General features: G+C 39.2%; 1 protein-coding gene across 1 annotated transcript; it reads left to right on the top strand.

Moving 5' to 3' along the window:
* The first annotated feature begins 9,602 nt into the window (after window positions 1-9,602).
* Window positions 9,603-14,308, top strand: LOC134789753 (aldehyde oxidase 3-like). The gene is made up of 4 exons (XM_063760422.1): window positions 9,603-9,760; window positions 11,297-11,492; window positions 12,673-13,442; window positions 14,108-14,308. Exons 1-4 carry the CDS (start codon window positions 9,635-9,637, stop codon window positions 14,306-14,308), a joined length of 1,293 nt encoding a protein of 430 aa, XP_063616492.1. The 5' UTR covers window positions 9,603-9,634.
* Window positions 14,309-25,540: the final 11,232 nt, after the last annotated feature.

The following is a 25,540-nucleotide window of genomic DNA, read 5'->3' as shown; positions in this document are numbered from 1 at the left end:
ATTAAGACTAAGACGACAACCAACTAATCCAACCAACCAACCACCAACGACCAACCACCAGCAACCACCAGATCAGTTAGCAAATTCGAAAAATACCTGAAGAAATGTACATCGCAATGAATTCCTTTCCTTCATAACTCGCTGTCATTGTAATTACCTCTATTCTACTCTATACTTACATCAACTCTCACTCCTTTCCCTTATCCTACCTCTCCCCTTACCCAAGGATTTCGGAACACACGCTCTCAACGAGTACTGTGTACATCAATTTGTACCTTTAGCCGCAATGTATGGCGGTCGACGTCAACGTCAAACGTGCTCTTAGAGTGCGTTTCTTGGCCTCGTCTTATAGCATGTTATTGTTAGTCTTTCACATTGATAACTGAACCTATTCTTGCAGCAGTTGCAGAAGTAATATGTGCTTATTGTATCGCAGATAAGACCAAAAGCCCAAAACGCACACGCTGAAGTCAACGGCGCTTTCCTCTTCAAATTCGACCCCAAAACCCACAAAATTGCTACCGCTTCCATCGTCTACGGGGGTATAAACCCTTCCTTTACCCACGCGTATAATACAGAGAAGTTTTTAATCGGACGGGATCTTTTCACGAATGAGACATTGCAGGGGGCCCTGCATTGTTTGGAGAAGGAGGTGGATCCGGACTTTAACCCGCCGGAGCCAAGTCCGCATTATAGGAAGAAAGTGGCTTTAGCTTTATTTTATAAGGTAACAATGGTACCAACTTCAATACCTAACTAGAATTCTAATAATTTCATAGACGTTTGACGTTTAAAATAACACCTGCACTGCGTGTGCTATCAAAATCTCTACGGACTTTTCTTGGTTTAATTTTATCAACTTCTCTAAGTAAATCATATTCACGATTCATTAAAGTGAGGCGACTAAGACGTTCTTGGATCATAGTGTTCCTCAACTCATTTTTAACATGTTGAGAAAGATCATTCACCACTGCAGTTGGTGATCATCAAAGACAAGCAGAGTCCGCTAACACTTTTGTGATTTTTTGAAGTCGCCTAGTCCGCTCCGCTTACTCTTATTTAGTAAAAAACAAAGCACTTCGTCATGCGGAACCGCTAAAATTAACCTGTTCTATTGTAATTAACAGTGCGTCATTGAGCTGTGTCCACGTGAAATCCTAAACCCCATATACGCATCAGGAGCAACCCTCTCCTTCGACGACAGACCACCTGTCAGCCGGAGCTATCAGGAGTACGACACAAACAAATCTGACTACCCTATTACCCAACCGCTCTTGAAAAAGGAGGGTCTCATCCAATGCGCTGGAGAAGCCAAGTATAATGATGACATCCCGACTATAGCTGAAGAAGTGTTTGCTTCGTTTGTTATGGCTACGATTGCGCGGGGGGAAATAGAGTCTGTTGACTACAGTGATGTACTCGTGAGTCGTAATTTTTTCTTTAATCTTAAATACATCTATGTGCATTTCAATTTATTTGAAGATGTTAACAAATACCAAATGAAAGGCCCAGACCACCCAGGGCATGTGCACATTAGGAAATAGCATTTTAACTTGCTTAATTAAATTGTGTGTTCTAAACTAAACTAGTAGCTCGCCCCCCAAGTAGCACAGATAGCTCTATAACTACTCACTTTTAGTTCTATCTAACGCTCTGTGCGTATTAAGACACTTATAAGAGCACACTCGTGGTCCTACAGCTGTATAATAGATCTCAGTGATATTTATATAGCTTAGGGCCGATTAAAAGCTGCATTACGGCTCTGAAAACTACCATTAATACGCAAAGAGTGATATAAAGGTATATTTGCTACGACCCTATACAGCTTTAAGGGTTATCAAATGCTTTAACCGTTATAAGGTCTGTTTAGTGGATAAAATTACGCCATGTGCTGTATAAGGAGGTAATTGTGGACTTTTATTACGTTGACTTATTAAGGGAGCACAAGTGAACTATTATGAAGCTAATAGACGTATAATGGAACACATGTGGCACATAATACAGCTTGTCGCTTAACATGTTTACCACTAAGCAGCTTTTATTACACTGACTTTTAAGGGAGCACGAGTGAACTAATATGAAGCCAATAGACGTATAATGGAACACATGTGACGCATAATACAGCTTATCGCTGAACGTGTTTATCGCTAAGCAGCCTTTATTACGCTGACTTTTTAAGGAAGCACGAATGAACTATTATGAAGCCAATAGACGTATAATGGAACACACGTGGCGCATAATACAGTTTATCGCTGAACATGTTTACCGCTAAGCAGCTATTATTACGTTGACTTTTAAGGGAGCACGAGTGAACTAATATGAAGCCAGTGGACGTATAAATGGAACACATGGGGCGCATAATACAGCTTATCGCTGAACATGTTTACCGCTAAAGCAGCTTTTATTTCGCTGACTTATTATAAGGGAGAACGAGTGAGCTATTATGAAACCAATAGACGTATAATCGAACACATGTGGCGCATAATACGGCTTAGCGCTGAACATGTTTACCGCTAAGCAGCCTATTATACTACCATTGGGACTGTCTGCATAGCGGCTGTTAAAACGTTCATAAGATGCCTTATAACTGTTTAGAGGTTCACTAGTGTATCGAAATAGCGACTTGGACTTTATAGTGGTTCACTTAAGTATCTTTATCAGATATATAACAGTCGTATGCTGCATATAAGAATTTTAACGGTTCACGTTGCTTTTTAACATTGACCGCCATTTTATTGTATATAACCTACAAGATTGAAATTGCTTTTCCAACTTTTAAGGGTAACAATATGGTTTTGTGCCTGAGTTCTTAACCTAAATCATTAGTTTAGTACTTCCTATAACGTATTATTAACTTTTTATCTCATAATTCTGTCCAAACCACTGAAATAGTTTTTACACATAGCTTATTTATATCATTAAAATAAATAAATACTGATTATTTTCGTGGCGCACTGAAATTTTCTTAGATAATGTATATATATAATGTCAATAAACTTGCATTCCCAAACATCTTTCTCGCATTAATATATAAAAGATCATCTACAAACATTTAACTAAACACTTTAACAAAATGACTTATGGTGTCGTTGCGCTTAATGTTTTTGCTTCAATATAAATATGTTCACCTCTGCGTTCGTCGTCACTATACTAAATATAATAGCTGATTTTTAAGGCAGAGGTGTAAAAGTATGTTATTAATTATCTTTTATTCAGCCCAATGTCAATATTTCCCGGTATTAGGGCGCACATGTGACATATTAGCTGAATAAAGGGTAACTGGTGGTCTCTTACCCAGCCAATATACACCTCTTATAACTCCTGTTACCCCTTATAATTCCGTTAAATTGCTGCTACAACGCTCTTAAGTAGCTATGTGAACTTAAGGCTGCCTAATTTGTGCCCATTTAAGAGTTATAAAAGCTGAAAAGACGCTTATACAGCTCTTATGCAGCTTTTATATTCCAGCTTCAAGCGTATTCGTACTTCATTATGCGGCTGCTATACAACTAATCTGTGCTACTTGGGCCCGAACTGAGAACTCGCGGTTTGGCAAAAATTATATAGAGCGATTTTGTTGCACCTACTTACTCGTATAGTGCGACATAAACCGACTTCTAAGGAGGTAAAACCACCCACTTTTCTAGTAGGTAGCATTTCGTTTCTGTAAGGGTCGCAGTTTTAGCCTAACGAACCCACTTCTGTCATAGCAGTTCGGTTCTGTGAGGATTGCAGTTCGAACCTAACCAAACCCACTTTTCTAGTAGCATTTCGTTTCTGTAAGGGTCGCAGTTTTAGCCTAACGAACCCACTTCTGTGATAGCTGTTCGGTTCTGTGAGGATCGCAGTTCAAACCTAACCTAACCCACTTAACGGCGCGTGCGGTGCGGTGTACGGGAGTTTGATAAGCGGGAGGGGCTAGTAACTTTGGCATCATTATACTTTATAAGTACCCACATTTTATGGTAGGTAATCATAGTGGTTTATTTAGTTTAGGTATCAGTGGTTTTCCGGGTCAAGGTTCGAGTCCGGATCCGACTCCGGGTCCGAGTCCGGGTCCGGGTCCGGGTCCAATTCCGGGTCCAGGACCAGGTCCAGGTCGAGGTCCAGGTCTAGGTCTTGGTCCAGGTCCAAGTCCAAGTCCGGGTTCAGGTCCAGATAAGAGCCCGGATCCAGGGCCAGCTCCGTCAATTCGAAATTGGAAATCGCCAAACGTGTAGGTACTATGCGTCGTTGAAGATTTTCGTTCTGATCATCATCAGCAGTTCCAACTTCATCAAATGCGACAGTTTTTAATGAAAATGCTTGATTTTCTGATGAAAATACAAAAATCTCTATACGCATGCCTTTAAGATTTGAGGAGTTCCCTCGATTCCTCATGGATCCCATCATCAGAACTCGAGCTTGACAAAAATATGGTTTAATAACTTAACTTCCTTAACAAACATAACGAAGAGTTACGTTCTGATCATCATCAGCAGTTCCACTTCATCAGATGTCACTTGTTTGAATGTGCTTGATTTGTTGATAAAAAAACACATAAATCACTATATGCCTTTAAGATTTGAGGAGTTCCCTCGATTCCTCATGGATTCCATCATCAGAACTGGGTTTTGAGAAAAACGGGACCAATCTGTATGCATGTACATACAATTAAAAAAAGAATTTTCAAAATCGGTCCACTGATGACGGAGATATGGAGTACCAAACATTTCAAAAAAACCGGTCAAGTGCGAGTCGGGCTCGCGTTCCAAGGGTTCCGTACATTACCCAATTTTTAACAATGTATTTTTATATGTGAAATGCGAGTGATTTACCCCCCAAAAGTGGCCTCTATGATTAAAATTAATTTGTTTACGTAAGATATTCGTCTTTGGGTCACGAATTTACATATGTGTACCAAATTTTAACTTTATTGGTCCAGTACTTTTGGAGAAAATGGGCTGTGACAGACGGACAGACAAACGCACGAGTGATCCTATAAATAAGGGTTCCGTTTTTTCCTTTTGAGGTACGGAACCCTAAAAACACACAATCGAATTGATAACCTCCTCCTTTTGAGATTTGGAAATCGGTTAATAATTGGGTGAATCTTAAATTGTGTCCAAAAAAATTTTTTTTTTCATAAATGTTTTTTTTTTCCACATATTATTACATAAATCAAAAGTACATACAAAAAGCAATTTTTTGATTCATATGGTCAAGCTTAATACCAGGAAAGGTAAATAAAATGAGTACATAAACACGGTTGTGACAAAGTGTCCCTCAGTCGTGACATTTCGGCATTTTGGTGGCCAACTCGGCTATTTTGATTTATATAGTTATTTTAACATAGCCTAAGTCACTCCTATGACTACGACAAACCTAATGACAGCTCAGACGTTGAAATCCGTCAAACTATAAAGGCTGTAGAGCGTGACAAAGAATTCGATACACATCATACATACATACAAGCGAAAAACATTTTTTTGCTTTGGCAGTCGGGCAATAATAGCAAATGATCTGTAGCTAATAAAAATGCATTTCTGAAGAGTTGCATGTGCCTCTAAATTAATTAAACGATTTAAAAATGACACGACCACGTGTCTATATGTAACGAACGTGGACTCAAAAGGCCGTGGCGGTGACAGATTTTTGAGGCCACGGTCGTGATAATTTGGAACATGTTCGATATTACATAAACATTTCCTTTGATTTTGCAAATGTTAAATAATTAGCTTAATCTGCAATATATGAGGTATATCTTATGTTACAAACAATAACGTGAAACTGCAACTTACTTTCAAAACTGTAACACGGCGGTGATGCGTTAAGGTTGACCGTTTTTTTTTCAAATGAACACAAATAAACAATTTTCGACAAAACTTCTCCCTTCAGCCATTTGTAAACCTAACAACAACACAGTGTTGCTGTTCTAAAAAAACTTTAATAAGGCTGCCAGTAGTAAAGATAATTTTCTACCGAGTACCGCATGTTTATATTACCACGCGCGGTGGTGACGCGAAAACTAATCACAAAATATATGTTGTTTAAAATTATATAAAATCGTTATAAATCCATACAATTTTTAAACAGTCTTGTAGAACAAGGATTAGTGTTTTATATTTGATATAAAGTATTGCAAAATCACTTCATATTTTTTCAAAACAAAATCAAATATCACAAAATCTGGGGAAGTCACACTACACGGTCCGTGACATTTCGCACTTGTGATTTTTTTTATATGTTTCTAATACTCTTAGGACAATACATTTAGGTTGACCTAAAACTAGAGATAAATTGCTAAGTATATTGATATAGAGTTTACTTATTTTCACAAAAATACATGCTATTCTTACGTGTTACACAAAAAATGCATAAGAATAAGAATTACCCAATTAAGGGCGCCACTTTCTACGTAACTGTCACATTTTTGACGTAAAATGCTTACACATGGCAACAATTTTGTATGGACATTTTTGAATTCCATTTTATTTAATTTCTACTATTTTATGTCACACTATAGGCGGCATTGGATCAAAAATCGCGTGGATTTATTGCAAGGTCTGAGGAGCCCTTAACTAATAGATTTAAGTCACCATATAGATTAAAATAAACTGTATCTGTGGTAAGCCGAAATATTTCCCGTCAAATGTCAAATACCTATATTATGTTTATTTTTATCTTGCTAATTATTTCAAAATGGTAAATTTAAAAACGATATTATAAAAGTGTAAGCCGAGCACTTTCATTCGATACCAAACTCGACCATACTTTCTTGCAAATAAAATGACCAGAATAGCAAGCCCCCTAACAAACAGCTTTTTGGCTTCCTAAGCTCTTCTAGCTCAATAACCTCTTGATCGAGCCTGCTCATAATTTATTGACTAAAATATAATGCCCTCGACTACATGTTTACCCAATTTCATTTAAATTAGCACAAATTTAATTTAGTTATTGAGTATCAAACTATCTTCTGACAGTTCAGCTTAAAAACATTGAAATGCCAGGACGTGCCGCTAGCCACCCGCGTGTTGAAAGTTGAATGTAAGAATTTCGCTTCGCTTCGCTCGCTCGTTCGAAAATAAACAACCTTTTTCACTACCAAGTCCCAGGGCTTAAGCTTTGTAAATACAAAATTTTATCAAAATCGGCCCAAATCATATCAAATCATAGCCCATTTAACTTGTATGTACTAGCGAGGAATTATGTGAATGGGGCTGGAATGGGGGTTGAACGATTTAGCGATTTAGGGGGTTTAGCGATGATTTTAGACATGATTCGAAAACGAGACCGAACCAGAAGGACTTTATACTAATTACGGTGACGCAACGACCCAAAGTGAGTCCTGCCCTCCGACACGACACCAGATAACGTCATGCCTCTTGATTTTGCGATAGCTGTTGCCAGCCGCTATGACCGAGGTACTACGTCTAAAAGTAAAAACTACTACACTAAGCTATGTGGAAGGCCTATACTAAGCATTCAGTGAATTGTTGTAATAAAATCGTTATGAATAGGTAAGTGAATTGTTGATGACATTATTTCAGAAAATTGAAGGCGTGATTGCTGTTTTCACCTCCAAAGACATACCAGGAATAAATACGATCGGACGCGGAGACCAACCAATTCTCCCTGAGGACGAAGAGCTGTTGGCAAGCCACAATATATTCTACTACAACCAGCCTGTGGCTGTAGTCGTTGCTGAAACGCAGGTCTTAGCAGACAAAGTGGCATGTCTCGTAAAGGTGACTAATACTGACTACCTCTATTTACTACAACTTTCTGTTTAACAACTTGAGTTCTTCTGTCAGTAATGTGTCTTCTAATTCTGTTACGTGGTCCACGTTCCACACTGTATACCTAAAGTTGTGATCAGACAATATGCAGAATCGGTCTTCGTCATTTCACAAATCGGACCGATAATATGCAAGGTTCCGGTGTCCGGTGGGTGGATGGTCCAAAATGTGTCCACTGTAGTATATCCAACAAAAACGGTTTTTCAGCGCGTAAAAATACATTTATTTCTACCCTGTGGCTCTTTCATATTATCTTCAATTGTTTAAATAATCATGTTATATATCAAGCGTCCAATTACTTTTTCAAGCATTTTTTTTAAGGTGAACTACAAGAACATATCCACAAAACCGATTATCTTCACAATACAAGACGCCATTAACGCGCCTCCTCTCGAAAACAGACTAAATTCATACCAAGGCATAGAGCCTAGAGATCGAGGAGTTAACGTTCAAAGGGTGATCAAAGGACAGTTCTATTCTCCGCGCCAGTACCACCACATGATGGAGCTCCATACGACGGTCACCAGGCCTGTGGATAATGGTTACGAAGTGGATTGTTCGTCGCAGTGGCTTGGAGTCACTCAGTCGGGAATAGCGTTGGTGTTGGATATACCTTATAATGCGTAAGTAATTGATGCTCCTTAAAATTTGAACAATCAGAACAGATTTTCGCAGAAAAGATCATGCTTCAAGTTTATATCTTCCAAGTCTACTTTCAACCATCTTCAACAGTATCGTAATTATTAAAATCAAATAAGATTCGATTACCTGAGATCATCAGCGTTAATTTGCTCTAATTTATGACGGTCTTATTTCCTACAAAGACATATAGAGCCGATTCTAAATAGTTGGATAGGAACCTATAAATTTTGCTTTTATATAAATTTAGTCTCCCGAGTCAACAACAGGGTCATTCTCCCATACAATTTTTTAACTTCGCGAGTTTTCAAATAGACTAAACATTTATTAATGACATATCTAAAATACAATAAACTAAACACAGCAGAATGACAAGACATGAATGAAGCCAGGAAATTCTGGTCGGTTGGCCAGCGCTGATCTTCCGTCGGAGCCATTTACCAATTACAGAAGCCACAAGTGCCACAACGCTTCGAACAACACCGGCTTCCGTCACGTCGGAAAGGAGGAGCCCAAGCGATATCTTGCCACACAAATCGTTCTGCCATTTTTTGCGGGGGGAAACGTGCACACAGTCGCACTTCTCACTCACTACAAACAAAATCCAATCTGTAATGACGACACAAATCCATAGAAAATGACACACGTCAAAGACAAATCTTGCATTGCACACCTCGATCTGTTTTTGTGTACGGGTGAGTCACAAGACGCACCGCGCTAGTTGTGTGCATACCCAATGCATGCCCAGTAGTGTTTCGGCAGAGGGGAAATAGTGCGAATAGTGAGTGTGTTAGTGAGTTCCTTCCCGGTGTTGCTCACCCAGCCCAGTAACCTTACCACGACTGCCTTTTAGCAGTGTCAAATATTTGCTAACGTCTGCGTAACTTACTTCCTATACATCTCGCTTGCACTAATATGTGAGTACGAGCGAGATGCATCTATAGAAAATAAGGTACGCACATGCTAGCGAATACGTCAGTGCCAAACTGAATCAAAATTACTGAGAAACTTCTTCGAGCAACACTGGGAAGGAAGGGAGTCCGCCTTCCCGGTGTTGCTCGAAGACACAACGACAGTAAAAAACGAAGAGTTAAATATTATTTTTCTACTGACATATTGGTTTGCCACACTGCCAAAAGCTCAACTTGTTTTGTGTCAGTGTCATCGTTCGTACGAGACGCTGCGGGGGTGGATTTGGCTGCAAGATCTCCAGGCACATGTTCGCTGCCACGGCCACGGCTCTGGTGGCCTACAAGCTCAACAGGCCTTGCCGAATGGCCATGAGGATGACAGATATTATGAGGATTATTGGGAAGAGACCGGACACTAGACTTGATTACGAGGTATATCTATAAAACTAGCTTTTGCACGCAACTTCCTCTGCGTGGAATTAGTAATTTGGGTACCTTAATTTTTAAACAAATCTGCTTTTCATTCTATCATTCTTTTCACCCCCAAATTGGTCTATTCTATAAATTTCCATTCATTTTTTACACCCTTGAGGGATGATTTCAGGAGTTAAAAACAATATATCCTTCCCCACAGCTCAAACTATCCTCATACCAAGTTTCATCTAAATCGGTTCAGCAGTTATTGATTCCCCATACGAATTTCCACCCCGTTTTCACCCCTTGACGGGTTTCTGGGATAAAAAGTATTCTATGTCCTTCCCCGGAACTCAATCTATTTGTATACCAAATTTCAACTAAATTGGTTCAGCGGTATAAGCGTGAAGAGGTAACAGACAGACACACTTTCGCATTTACGTATAATATTAGTATGGATTAATGTTATTAGCTTCGGCTTAAAGATTGCGCTAAGAGGGACATGATTGCCTTTCATACCGACTACCGTGACTGAGGGAGGCCCCAAAGAACCGGACGGAGTCTTTCAAATGTGTCTTTCCGGTGTTACATCATAAATTGTCTATAATAGACGAAAGGACTGAGGGATACATAAGTAGCTTTGGTGACTCTAAATAAATAAATACCCCATTTAAAGTTTGCCGCAGTGTTAGGTCCGGATGCAGGGACGTGGACGTCGGGCAAAAAAAAATCCTGATCATAAGTGGCCGTCACAGGTGGTTATCGTGGGCGGCGATGGCAGGAACAGTAGCATCACCAAAGTAAATACTCACTGCAGTTGATCATACGGTGGCAACAATGACCATAAGCAAAGTAAAGCCTGACCAGGAATATATGATCACGCGCCATGTTGCGGATTTGACTGGAACTATTTCATACTTATACTGAACTGTCACCCTATACATGAGAATAACTGCGCCCTCTTGACAATGATCATATATTACTGGTCAGGCTTTACAAGCAAAAACCGAACAAGTGCGAGTCGGAGTCGCCCACCGAAGGTTTCGTACTTTTTAGTATTTCTTGATATAGCGGCAAAGAAATACATCATCTGTGAAAATTTCAATTGTCTAGCTATCACGGTTCATGAGATACAGCCTGGTGACAGACAAACAGACGGAAAGACGGACAGTGGAATCTTAGTAATAGGGTCCTGTTTTTACCCTTTGGGTACGGAACCCTAATAATTATAGTTGTAAAGGGGACGGCCTACAAGGGAGGACGCTGAGGGCATTAATACACAGGAATCAGGTTTTCTGTATTTTCTTTCAACAAGCAAGATCACAATTTATGTAAGTAAGTCAAATACTCTTGATGACTGCCTCTTTAGGAATGCCGATGCGCACCCCGTTCCATCTGACAGCGAGATCAGATTCTAAATTCAAATAGTGTGACTAGCCACAGTCACAGATAAAAAAAGGCTGTAAAGGTTGCAAACCTTTACATATAAGGGCTCCAATAGTTATATTATTATATTTATTATATTGTTAGAAAAAACAGTCTTACTCATTTTAGGTGGGCGTAGACGGAAACGGACAAATCCAATACATGGAGGCGAGCTTCTACATCAATGATGGCATGAGTTCCAACGAGAATGAGAACTCATATGCCACCAAATCCCTGAAGAACTGCTACAACCCGGACCGTTGGAGAGTTGAGTCGTTCGGCGCCATTACAGATGCGCCGACCAACTGTTTCATGAGGGCTCCAGGTACAAACACCAACACTACCTATACCAGGCGGCTTAGCACGGTCGCGTTTTTATCCCTTGTCACCATGCCTGTCACGTTCTAACAAGTACGTAAGTTCGAAAGGGACGCGCATAGTGATAGACGATAAAAATGGAACCGTGCTGCGCCCACAGGCGTGGCTCACTCCGCGATTTCGTCGCTTTGCTACAGGTAGCTAAAAGTACATCCGTTCCACACCAATTTTGATGGCTAGCCATAAGCCGTGCGTGGCGCTGTCGCCACCTAGCGGCCATATCTGTCCTGATCGTAACAGACGCGTTTTGTTAGAGAGTGAGTCTTCTGTACCTAGTACTATTATTTATTCTGTGCCTATACTAACTGTACAGTTGCCAGATATATTATATCCGAGCGGCCAACGCTCTCACAAATCTCTGAACACGCCTCTATTGTCAAGGCGCTAGAGTGCGTGTTCAGATATTTTTGACCACCTCGGGCACTCCGATATATCTGATGGCGACTGTACACCGGTGGACCTTATTGAAAAACCGGCCAACTCGGCCAAGTGCGAGTCGGACTCGCGCACGAAGGGTTCCGTACCATTACGCAAAAAACAGCAAAAAAAATCACGTTTGTTGTATGGGAGCCCCACGTAAATATTTATTATATTCTGTTTTTAGTATTTGTTGTTATAGCGGCAACAGAAATACATCATTGGTGAAAATTTCAACTACCTAGCTATCACGGTTCATGAGATACAGCCTGGTGTCAGACAGGCGAACAGACAGACGGACAGCGCAGTCTTAGTAATAGGGTCCCGTTTTTACCCTTTGGGTACGGAACCCTAAAAAGGCATTAGGTATATAAGTACAGTTATGTACAGTGTGGGCAATGGTACCTAAACCTACATTATGTATATGTCCTTTACTTTGTACATTTTCTTCGAGCCCTAATACTTATTTGGATAATTATCACTTGACGCGGGCGCGGATAAAAATTTCATAACCGCTTTCTTAGATTATTTTTGCATGAGGCCAGTAAAGTAATATGGGTATGGGTATGGGTATGGATAAAGTATGAGAAATAACGGGACAAGAGAAACAATTAAGTATGTGGAAATGTCATGCTTTTTGTTCCTCTTACCCCGCTTGACCTTTCCTATAAGTATGCGCGAAAAAAATAATCTTTCATACCTTATTACAGGAGAGTTTGAAGGCATCTCAGCAATTGAACACGTTATGGAACACATAGCGGATGAATTAAAAATAGATCCTATACGAGTTCGCTTCGCCAACTATCGAATCAATGACAACCAGCTTCCCGACTATATCCCTATGTTCTTAGAGAAATCAGATTACATTAAGAGACTTGAGTATATCAAAGAATTCAACGCCAAAAATCGTTGGAAGAAACGAGGTTTAAGACTAAATAATATGGCTTTTGATACGACATATTTCGGAAACTATTCAGCGGTAGTATCAGTTTATCATGGAGATGGAAGCGTTGTTATAAACTCAGGTGGAGTCGAGATAGGACAAGGAATTAATACGAAAGTAGCACAAGCGGCGGCTTTCGAGTTTAAAATACCTGTCGAAAAGGTCGCAGTGATAGCTTCATACGATTTTGCGACTCCTAATTGCTATTCTACAGCGTCTAGTATAACGACTGAATGTGTCGCTTTGTGCGTCATCAGATGTTGTGAGCAGATCAACGCCAGGTTAGCCCCAGTAAGGGCTGCTATGCCGAATGCCACTTGGGAAGAAGTGGTATTAGAAGCTGATGTAAGAGGGATACTGTTACAAGCCAATGCAGAAACGAGTCCGAATGATCCGCGTTTGCAGAATTACTCGATTTTTGGTGTCGCTGCGGCTGAAGTGGAGGTAGACTTATTGACGGGTACGAAATATATTGTTCGCGGTGATATTTTCGAAGACGTTGGTGTCAGCATTAATCCTGCTTTAGACGTGGGTCAGGTAAGATAACTGACTTAGTTCATTTTGAAGCCAAGATATCTTGATATGAATTCAAAAACATAAGTCGTCTAGATTTTTTCAAAGTTAGATATTAGAATTACACCAAATGTAATGCCAAATATGCCATCAAAATATAGTATACCTAACACTATAATACAATAGTATCATAATTATTGTTAGTCACACGGTGTTAGGTACTATATTTTGGTGGCATATATTGGTATTACATTTGGTGTAATGTTCTTCTAATATGTAACCTTAACGTACCTATACATTATATTGATAAATATACTGTATACGTTAAGGTGCATACAAAATACTGGGTATAATGTAGAATGTTTTTTATCCATGATTCAATGACTTAAGAGATGATTCATTGAAATTCTAAATTCTAAATATTTACCTGTCCTGCGGCGGTAGCACGGTCGCATTTTTATCGCCTGTCACCATGCCTGTCATGTTCTAACAAGTATATCAGTGTGAAAGTGACGGGCATAGTGACAGGTGATAAAAATGGAACCATACTGCCACCGCTGGGGTTATTAACAGACTTCAAAAAAGGAGGTGCTTCTCAATTTTACAGATTTTCTATTAAAGGTTATACCTGTTCTGCCATTTAAGTCCCCTGATAAAACCCCCCGAATAAAATTTAAAAATGATTTCAGGTAGAAGGAGCATTTGTCCAAGGCCTGTCTCTGTGGCTGATTGAAGACGTCATCTACAACCGGCACAATGGGGAGATATATACTGACCGTACGTGGAATTATCACATCATGGGTGCCACGGATATTCCGAATGATTACAGAGTTTATTTTAGTAGAAACAGGCCTAATCCTGTGGGTATATTGGGGTCTAAAGGTAAATAACTTCTATGTCGTTTTACTCTTCACAGAGTGGTTGTGGTCACCATTTTAGCGATTGGTGACGAGCTTCGGATCACAACACGCCGCCATTCTTCTCTCTGTTGGCTGCCTTTGTGTGTCAATGTCAACCCATCCACTGCAGATTTGATCTGATATATTAAGGTTTTTAGGTAAACAAGGTTTCGATCCTCACTCATCCTACAGCAGAGGATGTCATTATGTATTTATACTTTAATAGTACTTAATGACTAAGTTGGTTTCATAGGACAAAGTATCACTGTCTTAGAGCATTTAATAACCGGAGTCGCCTTTATATTCATATTCATATCAACTTTTGTATGGACTGACGTTTATCTGACATATATGGCTATTTGTACGTTACGTACATGCGAGTACCATGTAGAAATAGCCATATATTTTACGTGCACCTCCCCCGCAAAAGTCGGCAGACTTTTTTGTAAGGTTTACTCGGGTAATTCCGAATGTCGAAAACTGTCGGATAATTCCGAAAAGAGACTTTTATTATGATGGAATTACAGGTGATTTTCATCTGAATTTCCCTTTCCCTTCCCAATACCCGAATACACCTTACAGAAAGTGACAGCCGAGGCGTCTCCAGTTACTAAATGCTCTAAGATCACTGTGAGTAAATATAGATAGGTAGGTACCAAGTTTAACCCTTTGACCAGGAAAGACGTCAAACCACAACAACCACGGAAAGTGGTGCCGGAGAGCCAGCGCTTCTCCCATTTCCAGAATTATAAATCAAAATACTATGTAAATAATAAACCACTACATATGTATGTTTTTGTAAATAAGACCGAATATAACACCGATTATTTAATAAATTGAAGGAAAATCTTCCGTTCTCAGCGACGGGCGAACCCCCAACCTGCCTAAGCCGTTGCGTGGTAGACTCCATGAGAGAAGCGATTCAAGCCTCCAGACGGGATAGTGGATACGACACACAACATTTTCTCAATGTTGGTAAGTTTCGCCTACATTTGATCCTCCTAAATAACGGACAGATTGACCAGTAAAAACTTATCGACGTTCGTATTCATTAAAGAAAGGCGTGTAGAGTCAGTACCCCTACCGTAAAATGGGGTGAGTAGGGTCAAAACTGAAATTCAAACCTCGATAACATTTTATTTTTACATATGAAAACTGAATGGTGTATATAATAAGTGTTCCGGACGTTTGTATTTTAGTTTTTATTTTATTTTGGGTAGTTCCATTTCATAACTTTGACGATAAAGAGGAAAACCCACCTCACCCCGTAGTGCCTCGTATTTGGGGTGAGAGGGGTTTTCATACAAAGGTGATTTTGGAAGATTTGTTGGATCGATTTTTTTTTATTATGCGTATTACTATAGCTCCATTTTAAATTGGAATACATTATTTTTGTAGCAGTAGCCTTAAAATCCCTTCTCACCCCCCTCTCAAACCTTCTCTCCCCATTCATAACCCACCTCTCCCAGCGAATCTTACTCACCCCGTTTTACGGTAGTGTAAATTTCATTCGACAGCGTGACGTGACGTAAAATTTGCGTAAGTCTCATTTTGTATGGGATTTTGAGTTTCGAAAACGTCCCACTTGGCGCGCTGTTCAAAATCCCATACAAAATGAGACAGAAACGCGACCGTCACGTTATCCAATGAAATTTACACTAGGGTTTAAATCCGCCATTTGTACGAAAGGTTTAACGTTTGTGCATATAACATAGGCATGCGCATAATTTGTGTTAATACATGCATACAGGGTATTTGCTATATTTTATTTTAAATAATATTTTTTTGCAGATGTTCCAGTTACCAATGAAAGTGTCGTTGAAGCTGCGGAGGTCAAAATAAGCGAATTTCTCTTGTATTAAACAACATACTACGTGTAATACTTTTTATGCATCTGGCATATCAGTGCAAGCGATATGTATAGAAAGTAAGTTACGCAGACGTTAGCGAATTTTGACAATGCTAAAAAGCAGTCGTGGCAAGGCTACTGGGCTCCGAGCAACACCAGAAAGGGAGTCTGCATTCGCACCATTTCCTTTCTGCCGGAAGCACATGCCCAACTGGGCATGCACACTAGCGCGGTGCGTGTTGTGACTCATCCGTACACAAAAAAAGATCGAGGTGTGCACGATTTGTCTTACGCTACGTCTTACGTAGGCGAACAACGCGCGAACGCGGCGCGGCGCGGCGCGGCGCGGCCAAATCAATCCTTTGATGCCCATAGAAGTGTCCTACGTAAGCGATCTCGTTGCGAACGCGGCGCGGCGCGATTTGCACGCGAATGTCGGGCGGCGAGGCGCGGCGCGGCGCGGCGCGGCGCGGCGGCGGCGCGGCGAGACGCGGCACGGAAAAAACAAACCGTTGTTCACTGACTTAATATTAGAAATAGACACACAGAGCGGAACAAAAACGTCAACAAAATGTGGGTCAGAATGACATTAGCGGAAAATTTGCATTGATGATAAAAACGCTTACGTAAATTTTGAGTCAAGATAAATATTTTGTACGGAAAAGAACTTACTGTCGTAAGCATTAAGTGTCAAGTTTGTAAACATTAGTACCAACACTGTTAAAACTTTTAAGTCCGATGGCACTAAACGTAACGTCACCATTGTATTTACGTCAAACAACGTCAAACGAGAATAATGAACGAATAGAGTCCCTTTGGTACATTTTAATAGGTATTACTGTACAGAAAAATCAAAGTAATAAATGAAACAAATTTAATTTGATCGGGAGTTCAAATAAAATTAATTCATGGTAACAACCCTTGTAAGTTATCATAAAACAAATTTATTTTTAATAAGTAAGCATTCGTCTTTAAATACTATTTTCCTTGAAATAAATTCAACTTATTAAATAACTGTGTATTTTAGATCTACATAATACTCTTCGCGCTTTAGTTCTTTGCAATATAGTGCACGGGGACATTTAGGTCGCTACTGGTACTGATTGGTTATGGTCTTTATCAAAAAATCCTGTGGTTGTCACTGTGTTCAGACAGGTTTAACATTTACAGTTAGTCGATGACCTTATTGGTCGTGTATATGTCGGAAACAAGGAAATGGGCTGAACACACAAGTGCCGTTTTGCCTTTGTTTAAAACTGCATCACCCCTATCTCTTGCTATAATAGCAGTCCACTCTGCACGTCGCATAGGTTTTCTTGGAAATCTTGAATTTAAACATAATATTATATGTTACGAATTCCATATAAAAATAAAAAAGTATTAACCTCACATCGACTCATTAGATTTTTGTTCCTTCACATCCCTTCTTTGGTACTAACAAAATAATTTATTCAAAACCATGAAATTACCACCAGATTACATAAATTATGTAATGCTATCCAAAGCACTAACCGAAAGAAATACATTCCATGCTTTTTCCTTGTTTTATCATTGTTATTTTTGCATATTTTTACGACATTGTTGACAACTTCACATTTGAGCGGTCCATACAAGACTAAACGAAAAAGTAACGCGTGATCTGTTTTAACGTTACTTTTGCGGGGCCATTTTTTGCGGCAGATTGGGTATCCAGTTCTTATTCTATATCAATGCCGTTGTTGCATATGGAAGTGTCCTAGGTGAGCGATTTTGACGCGATGGCGAAGCGGCGCGGCGGCGGCGCGGCGCGGCGCGGAACGGGCGCGATCAATCCATTTGATTTTTAGACGCGAATACGACGCGGCTAGAGGCGTTGCGTATATAGAATTACCGGCTATGATTTGATTAGTCGACTCCCGTTTGATTTCTTTATAGGTTTTCCTGTAATCTATAGGCACAAAACTAAAAAATATTCAAATTCGCGGAAATTGGCATAAAAGACTTAACTCCAGTAGCGTCTATGGCACTTACGACTATTCTGAGTTCGCTGTAATAAAGATTCGGCAAAGTAATTTATGTCATTATTTTAATTTTTTTAAGCTAATTGCGAAGTTACAGCTCACAGAAAAGAGCAACTACTTTGGTTTTTAACCGCCTTAAAAAAAGGAGGTTCTCAGTTTGACCGGTATGTATTTATGTATGTATGTTTGTCCGTGATTTTGATGCGGTTTTCAGTGGGATTGAGAGTGCGAGTGCGAGTGCGAGTGGGAGAGGGAGTGGGTCCCTGTATTACGTGCGCGCAGCAAGATCAATCGATCGTCATAATGAGACAAAAATAAATAAAACGAAATAAAAAAGTAAAAATATAAATAAATCAATTAAAAAAAAACAAACATAAAAGCAAAATAACTTAATATAATTTCTTTAAAAAAACCGGCCAAGTGCGAGTCAGACTCGCGTTTCTAGGGTTCCGTACATAATTCCGACTCCCGCTTGACTTCACGTTTCTAATAGGTTTTCCTGTCATCTATAGGTAAAGAACTATTTTGTATATTTTTTTTTCAAAATTTTAGACCCAGTAGTTTTGGAGATAAATGGTCATTTTTTGGCTATTTTCTTAAATAACTTCGAACCTATGTATTTTAAAATTATAAAAAAAACATGTCCATCTTTAAGTTACTAATGTACATATGTGTACCAAATTTCAACTTAATTGGTCCAGTAGTTTCCGAGAAAATAGGCTGTGACAGACGGACAGACAGACAGACGCACGAGTGATCCTATAAGGAGTATAAGGGTTCCGTTGTTTCCTTTTGAGGTCCTTCCAACCCACTGAAAAGCACAAAATATTTTTTTATATACCAGACCCCACCCCTATCCTTGTCCAGTCCCTATCCCGTCGTAAAGCCAATTTCTGCCAAAACGTAATTAATCCATACTATCCATACTATATTAATACTAATATTATAAATATATATAATATTATAAAGGCGAAAGTGTGTCTGTCTGTCTGTTACCTCTTCACGCTTAAGCCGCTGAACCGATTTAGTTGAAATTTGGTATAGGGCTAGTTTGAGTCCCGGGGAAGGACATAGGATAGTTTTTATGTCGGTAATCATCCCTGAAGAGAGTGCAAGGGGGGGTGGAATTGAAAGAGTTAATGAATTGCCTAATAATTGAAGCAAGCAATGCGCGAATTGAATCATTGCTATTAGAATTATCCAGGCGCCATACCTACTTTAGCTGCTGTCACTAATTCCACGCAGACGAAGTCGCGGGCAAAAGCTAGTAATATTATAAATGCGAAAGTGTGTCCGTCTGTCTGTCTGTCTGTCTGTTACCTCTTCACGCTTAAACCGCTGAACCGATTTTCATGAAATTTGGTATAGAGATAGTTTGAGTCCCGGGGAAGGACATAGGGTAGTTTTTATCCCAGAAATCCCTCTTTAAGGGGGTGAAAAAGGGGGTGGAAGTTTGTATGGGGAATCAACAACCTTTTCTTCAACAATTCTTCAACTTCTACTTCTCTAACTTCAACTTCTCCAACTCGAACTTTTCCAACCTTTTCAACGTCGTTAACTTCAACTTCTTCAACCTTTTCAACTTCAACTTTAACTTCTCCTACTTCAACTTCTCTAACTTCAACTTCTCCTACTTCTTTAACTTCTTCAATTTCTCTAACTTCAACTTCTCCTACTTCTTCAACTTCTTCAACCTTTTCAACGTCTTCAACTTTAACTTCTCCTACTTATTCAACTACTTCAACCTTTTCAACTTCAACTTCAACTTCTCCTACTTCTTCAACTATTTCAACCTTTTCAACTTCTTCAACTTCAACTTCTCCTACTTCAACTTCAACTTCTCCAACCTTTTCAACTTCTACTTCTATAACTTCAACTTCTTCAACTTCAACTCCTACTACTTCTTCAACTCGTCCTTCAACTTCTACTTCTTCAACTTCTCTAACTTCATCTTCTCCAACTCGAACTTCTTCAACTTCCAACTTCTTCATTTTCTACTTCTATAACTTCAACATCTCCTACTTCTTGAACTTCAACTTCTCCAACCTTTTCAACTTCTTCAAGTTCTCCAACCTTTTCAACTTCTTCAAGTTCTCCAACCTTTTCAACTTCTTCAAGTTCTCCAACCTTTTCAACTTTTTCAACTTCAACTTCTTCAAATTCGACTACTCCAACCTTTTCAACTTCAACTTCTCCAACTTCCTCAAATTCAACTTCAACTTCTCCAACTCTAACTCTTCCACTTTTGCACCTTCTTCAACTTCTCCAACTTTTTCAACTTCCTCAATTTCTCCAACTTATTTATCTTCCTACTTCTTCAATTCATCCAACTTCTTCAAATTCTCCAACTTTTTCAACTTCTTCAACTTCGACTTCTCCAACTTCTTTAACTTCAACTTCTCCAACTTCTTCAACTTCAACTTCTCCCACTTCTTCAACTTCAACATCTCCTACTTCTTCAACTTCAACTTCTCCAACCTTTTCAACTTCTTAAAATTCTTCTCTAACTCGAACTTAGTCAACTTTTTCAACTTCTCAAACTTCTTCAACTTCTCCAACTTTAAATTGTCCAACTTCAACTTCTCAGTCTTCAACTTCAACTTCTCCAACCTTTTCAATTTCTTCAACTTCTCTAACTTCAACTTCTACTTCTTCAACTTCTTCAACTTCGACTTCTTCAACTTCTTTAACTTCAACTTCTTCAACTTCTTCCACTTCTTCAACTTCAACATCTCCTACTTCAACTTCAACTTCTCCAACCTTTCAACTGCTTCAAATTCTTCAACCTTTTCAACTTCTTCAACTTCAACTTCTTCAAATTCAACTTCTCCAACTTCTTCAACTTCTCCAACTTCAACTTCAACTTCTCCAACCTTTTCAATTTCTTCAACTTCTCTAACTTCAACTTCTCCTACTTCTTCAACTTCAACTTCGACTTCTACTTCTTCTACTTCAACTTCTTCAAATTCAACTTCTCCAACTTCTTCAACTTCTCCAACTTCAACTTCAACTTCTCCAACCTTTTCAATTTCTTCAACTTCTCTAACTTCAACTTCTCCTACTTCTTCAACTTCAACTTCGACTTCTACTTCTTCTACTTCAACTTCTCTAACCTTTTCAATTTCTTCAACTTCTCTAACTTCAACTTCTACTTCTTCAACTTCAACTTCTTCAACTTCGACTTCTCCAACTTCTTTAACTTCAACTTATTCAACTTCTTCCACTTCTTCAACTTCAACTTCTCCAACCTTTCAACTTCTCCAAATTCTCCAACTTCTTCAACTTCTCCAACTTCTTCAACTTCTCCAACTTCAACTTCAACTTCTCCAACCTTTTCAATTTCTTCAACTTCTCTAACATCAACTTTTTCTACTTCTTCAACTTCAACTTCGACTTCTCCAACTTCTTCAACTTCAACTTCTCCAACCTTTTCAATTTCTTCAACTTCTCTAACTTCAACTTCTACTTCTTCAACATCAACTTCTTCAACTTCGACTTCGCCAACTTCCTTAACTTCAAATTCTTCAACTTCAACTTCTCCCACTTCTTCAACTTCAACATCTTCTACTTCTTCAACTTCAACTTCTCCAACCTTTCAACTTCTTCAAGTTCTCCAACCTTTTCCAACTTCAACTTCTCCAACTTCTTAAAATTCAACTTCCACTTCTCCAACTAGAACTGCTTCAACTTTTTCAACTCCTCCAACTTATCCTACTTCTTCATCTTCAACTTCTTCAACTTCGACTTCTCCAACTTCTTTAACTTCAACTTCTTCAACTTCAACTTCTCCCACTTCTTCAACTTCAACATCTTCTACTTCTTCAACTTCAACTTCTCCAACCTTTCAACTTCTTCAAGTTCTCCAACCTTTTCCAACTTCAACTTCTCCAACTTCTTCAAATTCAACTTCAACTTCTCCAACTAGAACTGCTTCAACTTTTTCAACTCCTCCAACTTATCCTACTTCTTCATCTTCAACTTCTTCAACTTCGACTTCTCCAACTTCTTTAACTTCAACTTCTTCAACTTCAACTTCTCCAACCTTTCAACTTCTTCAAGTTCTCCAACCTTTTCAACTTCTTCAACTTCAACTTCTCCAACTTCTTCAAATTCAACTTAAACTTCTCCAACTCTAACTGCTTCAACTTTTTCAACTTCTCCAACTTCTTTAACTTCTCCAACTTCGACTTCTCCAACTTCTTCTACTTCAACTTCTCCGGCCTTTTCAATTTCTTCAACTTCTCTAACTTCAACTTCTCCTACTTCTTCAACTTCAACTTCTTCAACTTCGACTTCTCCAATTTCTTTAACTTCGACTTCTCCCACTTCTTCAACTTCAACATCTACTTCTTAGACTTCAACTTCTCCAACCTTTCAACTTCTTCAAGTTCTCCAACCTTTTCAACTTCTTCAACTTCAACTTCTCCAACTCGAAATTCTTCAACTTCGACATCTCCAACTTCTTTAACTTCAACTTCTCGTACTTCTTGAACTTCTACTACTCCAACCTTTTCAACTTCTTCAACTTCAACTTTTCCAACTTCTTCAAATTCGACTACTCCAACCTTTTCAACTTCTTCAACTACAACTTCAACTTCTCCAACTTCTTCAAATTCAACTTCAACTTCTCCAACTCGAACTTCTTCAACTTTTTCAAACTGTCCAACTTCTCCAACTTTAAATTGTCCAACTTCAACTTCATCAACTTCTCCAACTTCTACAGCTTCTCCAACTTCTTCAACTTCTCGAACCTCCAAGTTGGAGTGGAGGTGGAAGTGATGTTATGATAGAAAAATATGGTTGTCTGTAAAGTCGGTTTACGGACGATAATTTTACGTGATAACGTCATAAGAAAACATTACCATTACATTACGTAACGTTACCATGGAGATCTGTCCACAACGTTACCATGGAGATTTGTCCACAACGTGACACTTTTTCGTGCATGCTACCGGTGTTCATCGATTTATAAGACGTTATCACGTCAAAATTAATAAATAAATAAAAGAAAATAATATCTTAATTTTGTTACAAATAAAGAAAGTTCGCATTTTTGACTAATTGTAATTAGTCATCCATTTTGGGGGCGAAAAGAAGGATGTAATGAAAAGCAGATTTGTTTAAAAATTATGGTACCCAAATTACTAATTCCACGCAGACGAAGTCGCGGGCAAAAGCTAGTACCTAATAAACAAATTAATAACCACCCGGGTAATTGTGTACTTAGTTTTTGATGGCGGTGCCAATTCAAAATCCCAGTAAACCAAAATTTTAGACAACGAAGAACGCTGCACTTACTTGCATAACCACATAAAGACATAGTTTACTCATAATTTAAATACGAATTTACTAAAAACCGTGTCTGCGTGCGGCCATGGCGATCGGGGAGTGTCTCCCTAGTCGGACAAGGCCGCCGCGCCGCGCCGCGCCTTCGCCGCGTTCATGTGTGAGTAGGACACACCTATACGTATCAACGTTTTGTTTCACCTCGCCGCGCCGCGCCGCGCCGCGCCGCGCCGCGTGTTCGCCGCGCGTTCGCCGCGCCGCGCCGCGCCGCGCCGCTTCGCGTCTAAATCGCTCATGTGTGAGTAGGACACACCTATACGTATCAACGTTTTGTTTCTTCCTCGCCGCGCCGCGCCGCGCCGCGCCGCCGTCGCGAGTTGTTCGCTTACGTAAGACGTAGCGTTGATGTAATGTAACAGTAGTAAGAGAGTCAGTAGGTACCTATGTACTTAGGAACGTAAGCCAGGGAGGTAATTGAAAACCACAGACTGATGGAGATCTCGACGGCTATGTTGCAGAGGTACACATAATATATAGTTTGGAAAAGCCTAGAAAAGTTGAAGGTATTTAAGTCGGTTTATAGTTTACAAATATATAACACCAGACATGGTAGAACCATTATATAATCAAAACAAAAATATATTACTTACAAGTATAAATACTTAACTAACTAAGACTTATCCGAAATACATTATGGAACAAAACTTAAGATGCAGTATAGTATAGGGGTAAAACAGAAACTTGGCAGCCGCTGGATTCTGGAGTTAGTGAGGTATTTAATAGCAGGCTAGTGGCTGAGAATTATGAAGTAGTACCAGTGGTGCAAAATCCATAAGATGCAAACTCTGAAAAGTCACTTCATTTGGTGAAGGTATTGTATATATAGATATAACTCTAAATACTTAAAAATCAATGTTTGTACATACTTTACCTATACGATTCTCTCTATTTAAGCAAAACATAGATACTGTAAAGGGAATTGAGATGTGATCGGTGTGATCAACATCTCCAAGCAAAAAAATATTACCTAATTAAGGAAACGCAAATAAGAATCTTGTAGATTGCAACCACGCAATGTTTGCTTAGTTAACTAGTCTCGAAGTTGGAAGCAAGAGATAGAACGGTTCTAGTTATAAATAAATAAATAATAAATATTATAGGACAATTTACACAGATCAATCTAGTCCCACGGTAAGCTCAATAAGGCTTGTGTTGTGGGTACTAGACGACGATATATATAATATTCAATTATATTTATATACTTATATACATAGAAAACATCCATAACTCAGGAACAAATATTTGTGATAAACACGCAAATAAATGCCCTTACCACAGCCTTACCAGGATTCGAACCCGGGACCTCCTGCATCGTAGGCAGGGTCACTACCGACTAGGCTAGGAGCGTCTAAATAAATTTACATAAAATAAATTTACATTATAATGAACTGCCTACCTGATCTTGTAAGCTAATATAACTTAGTCTTTGTTGGTTCACTGGAGGTCGAGGGATACCTTTCATACATAGTGTGCGTGGGTTACCACGATAGTGTTCGAGTTTGCTTAGTACCCCGCTCACAAAGTTTGGCGCACTTGAATGCGCGTTCATTTACATAACCACCCCTTTGCCCAACTTTGAAGTCCTAGTTTATTCCAGAAATAATTACATTTTCCCGCCTTAGTTATTACAAGCTCTTTATTACAAGATGCCAGACAGTTAGACGAACGGAAACAAAGTGTATTAACACTACACCTACCTGGCGGCTTAGCACGGTCGCGTTTTTATCCCTTGTCATCATGCCTGTCACGTTCTAACAAGTATGTAAGTGCGAAAGGGACGCGCATAGTGATAGTCGATAAAAATGGAACCGTGCTGAGCCCGCTGTACTAGGTATTATATCGCAGGATACAATTTGTCATAGACATTTTTTAACCCGGTTTCTGTCTCTATTTACCCCGCCATCCCTGTTCACCCCGTTTAACATTATGTACTTAGTAGTTTACATTTATAAATTATGGAGTTTATTATTTCAATAAACAATTGATCTCAATTTATCGGGCTCTATCTAACACCCTTCGATTGAATAA

This window comes from Cydia splendana, chromosome 1, assembly GCF_910591565.1.
Source record: "Cydia splendana chromosome 1, ilCydSple1.2, whole genome shotgun sequence".
Lineage (NCBI taxonomy): Eukaryota > Metazoa > Arthropoda > Insecta > Lepidoptera > Tortricidae > Cydia > Cydia splendana.
This window is presented reverse-complemented; position numbering and strand designations above follow the sequence as displayed.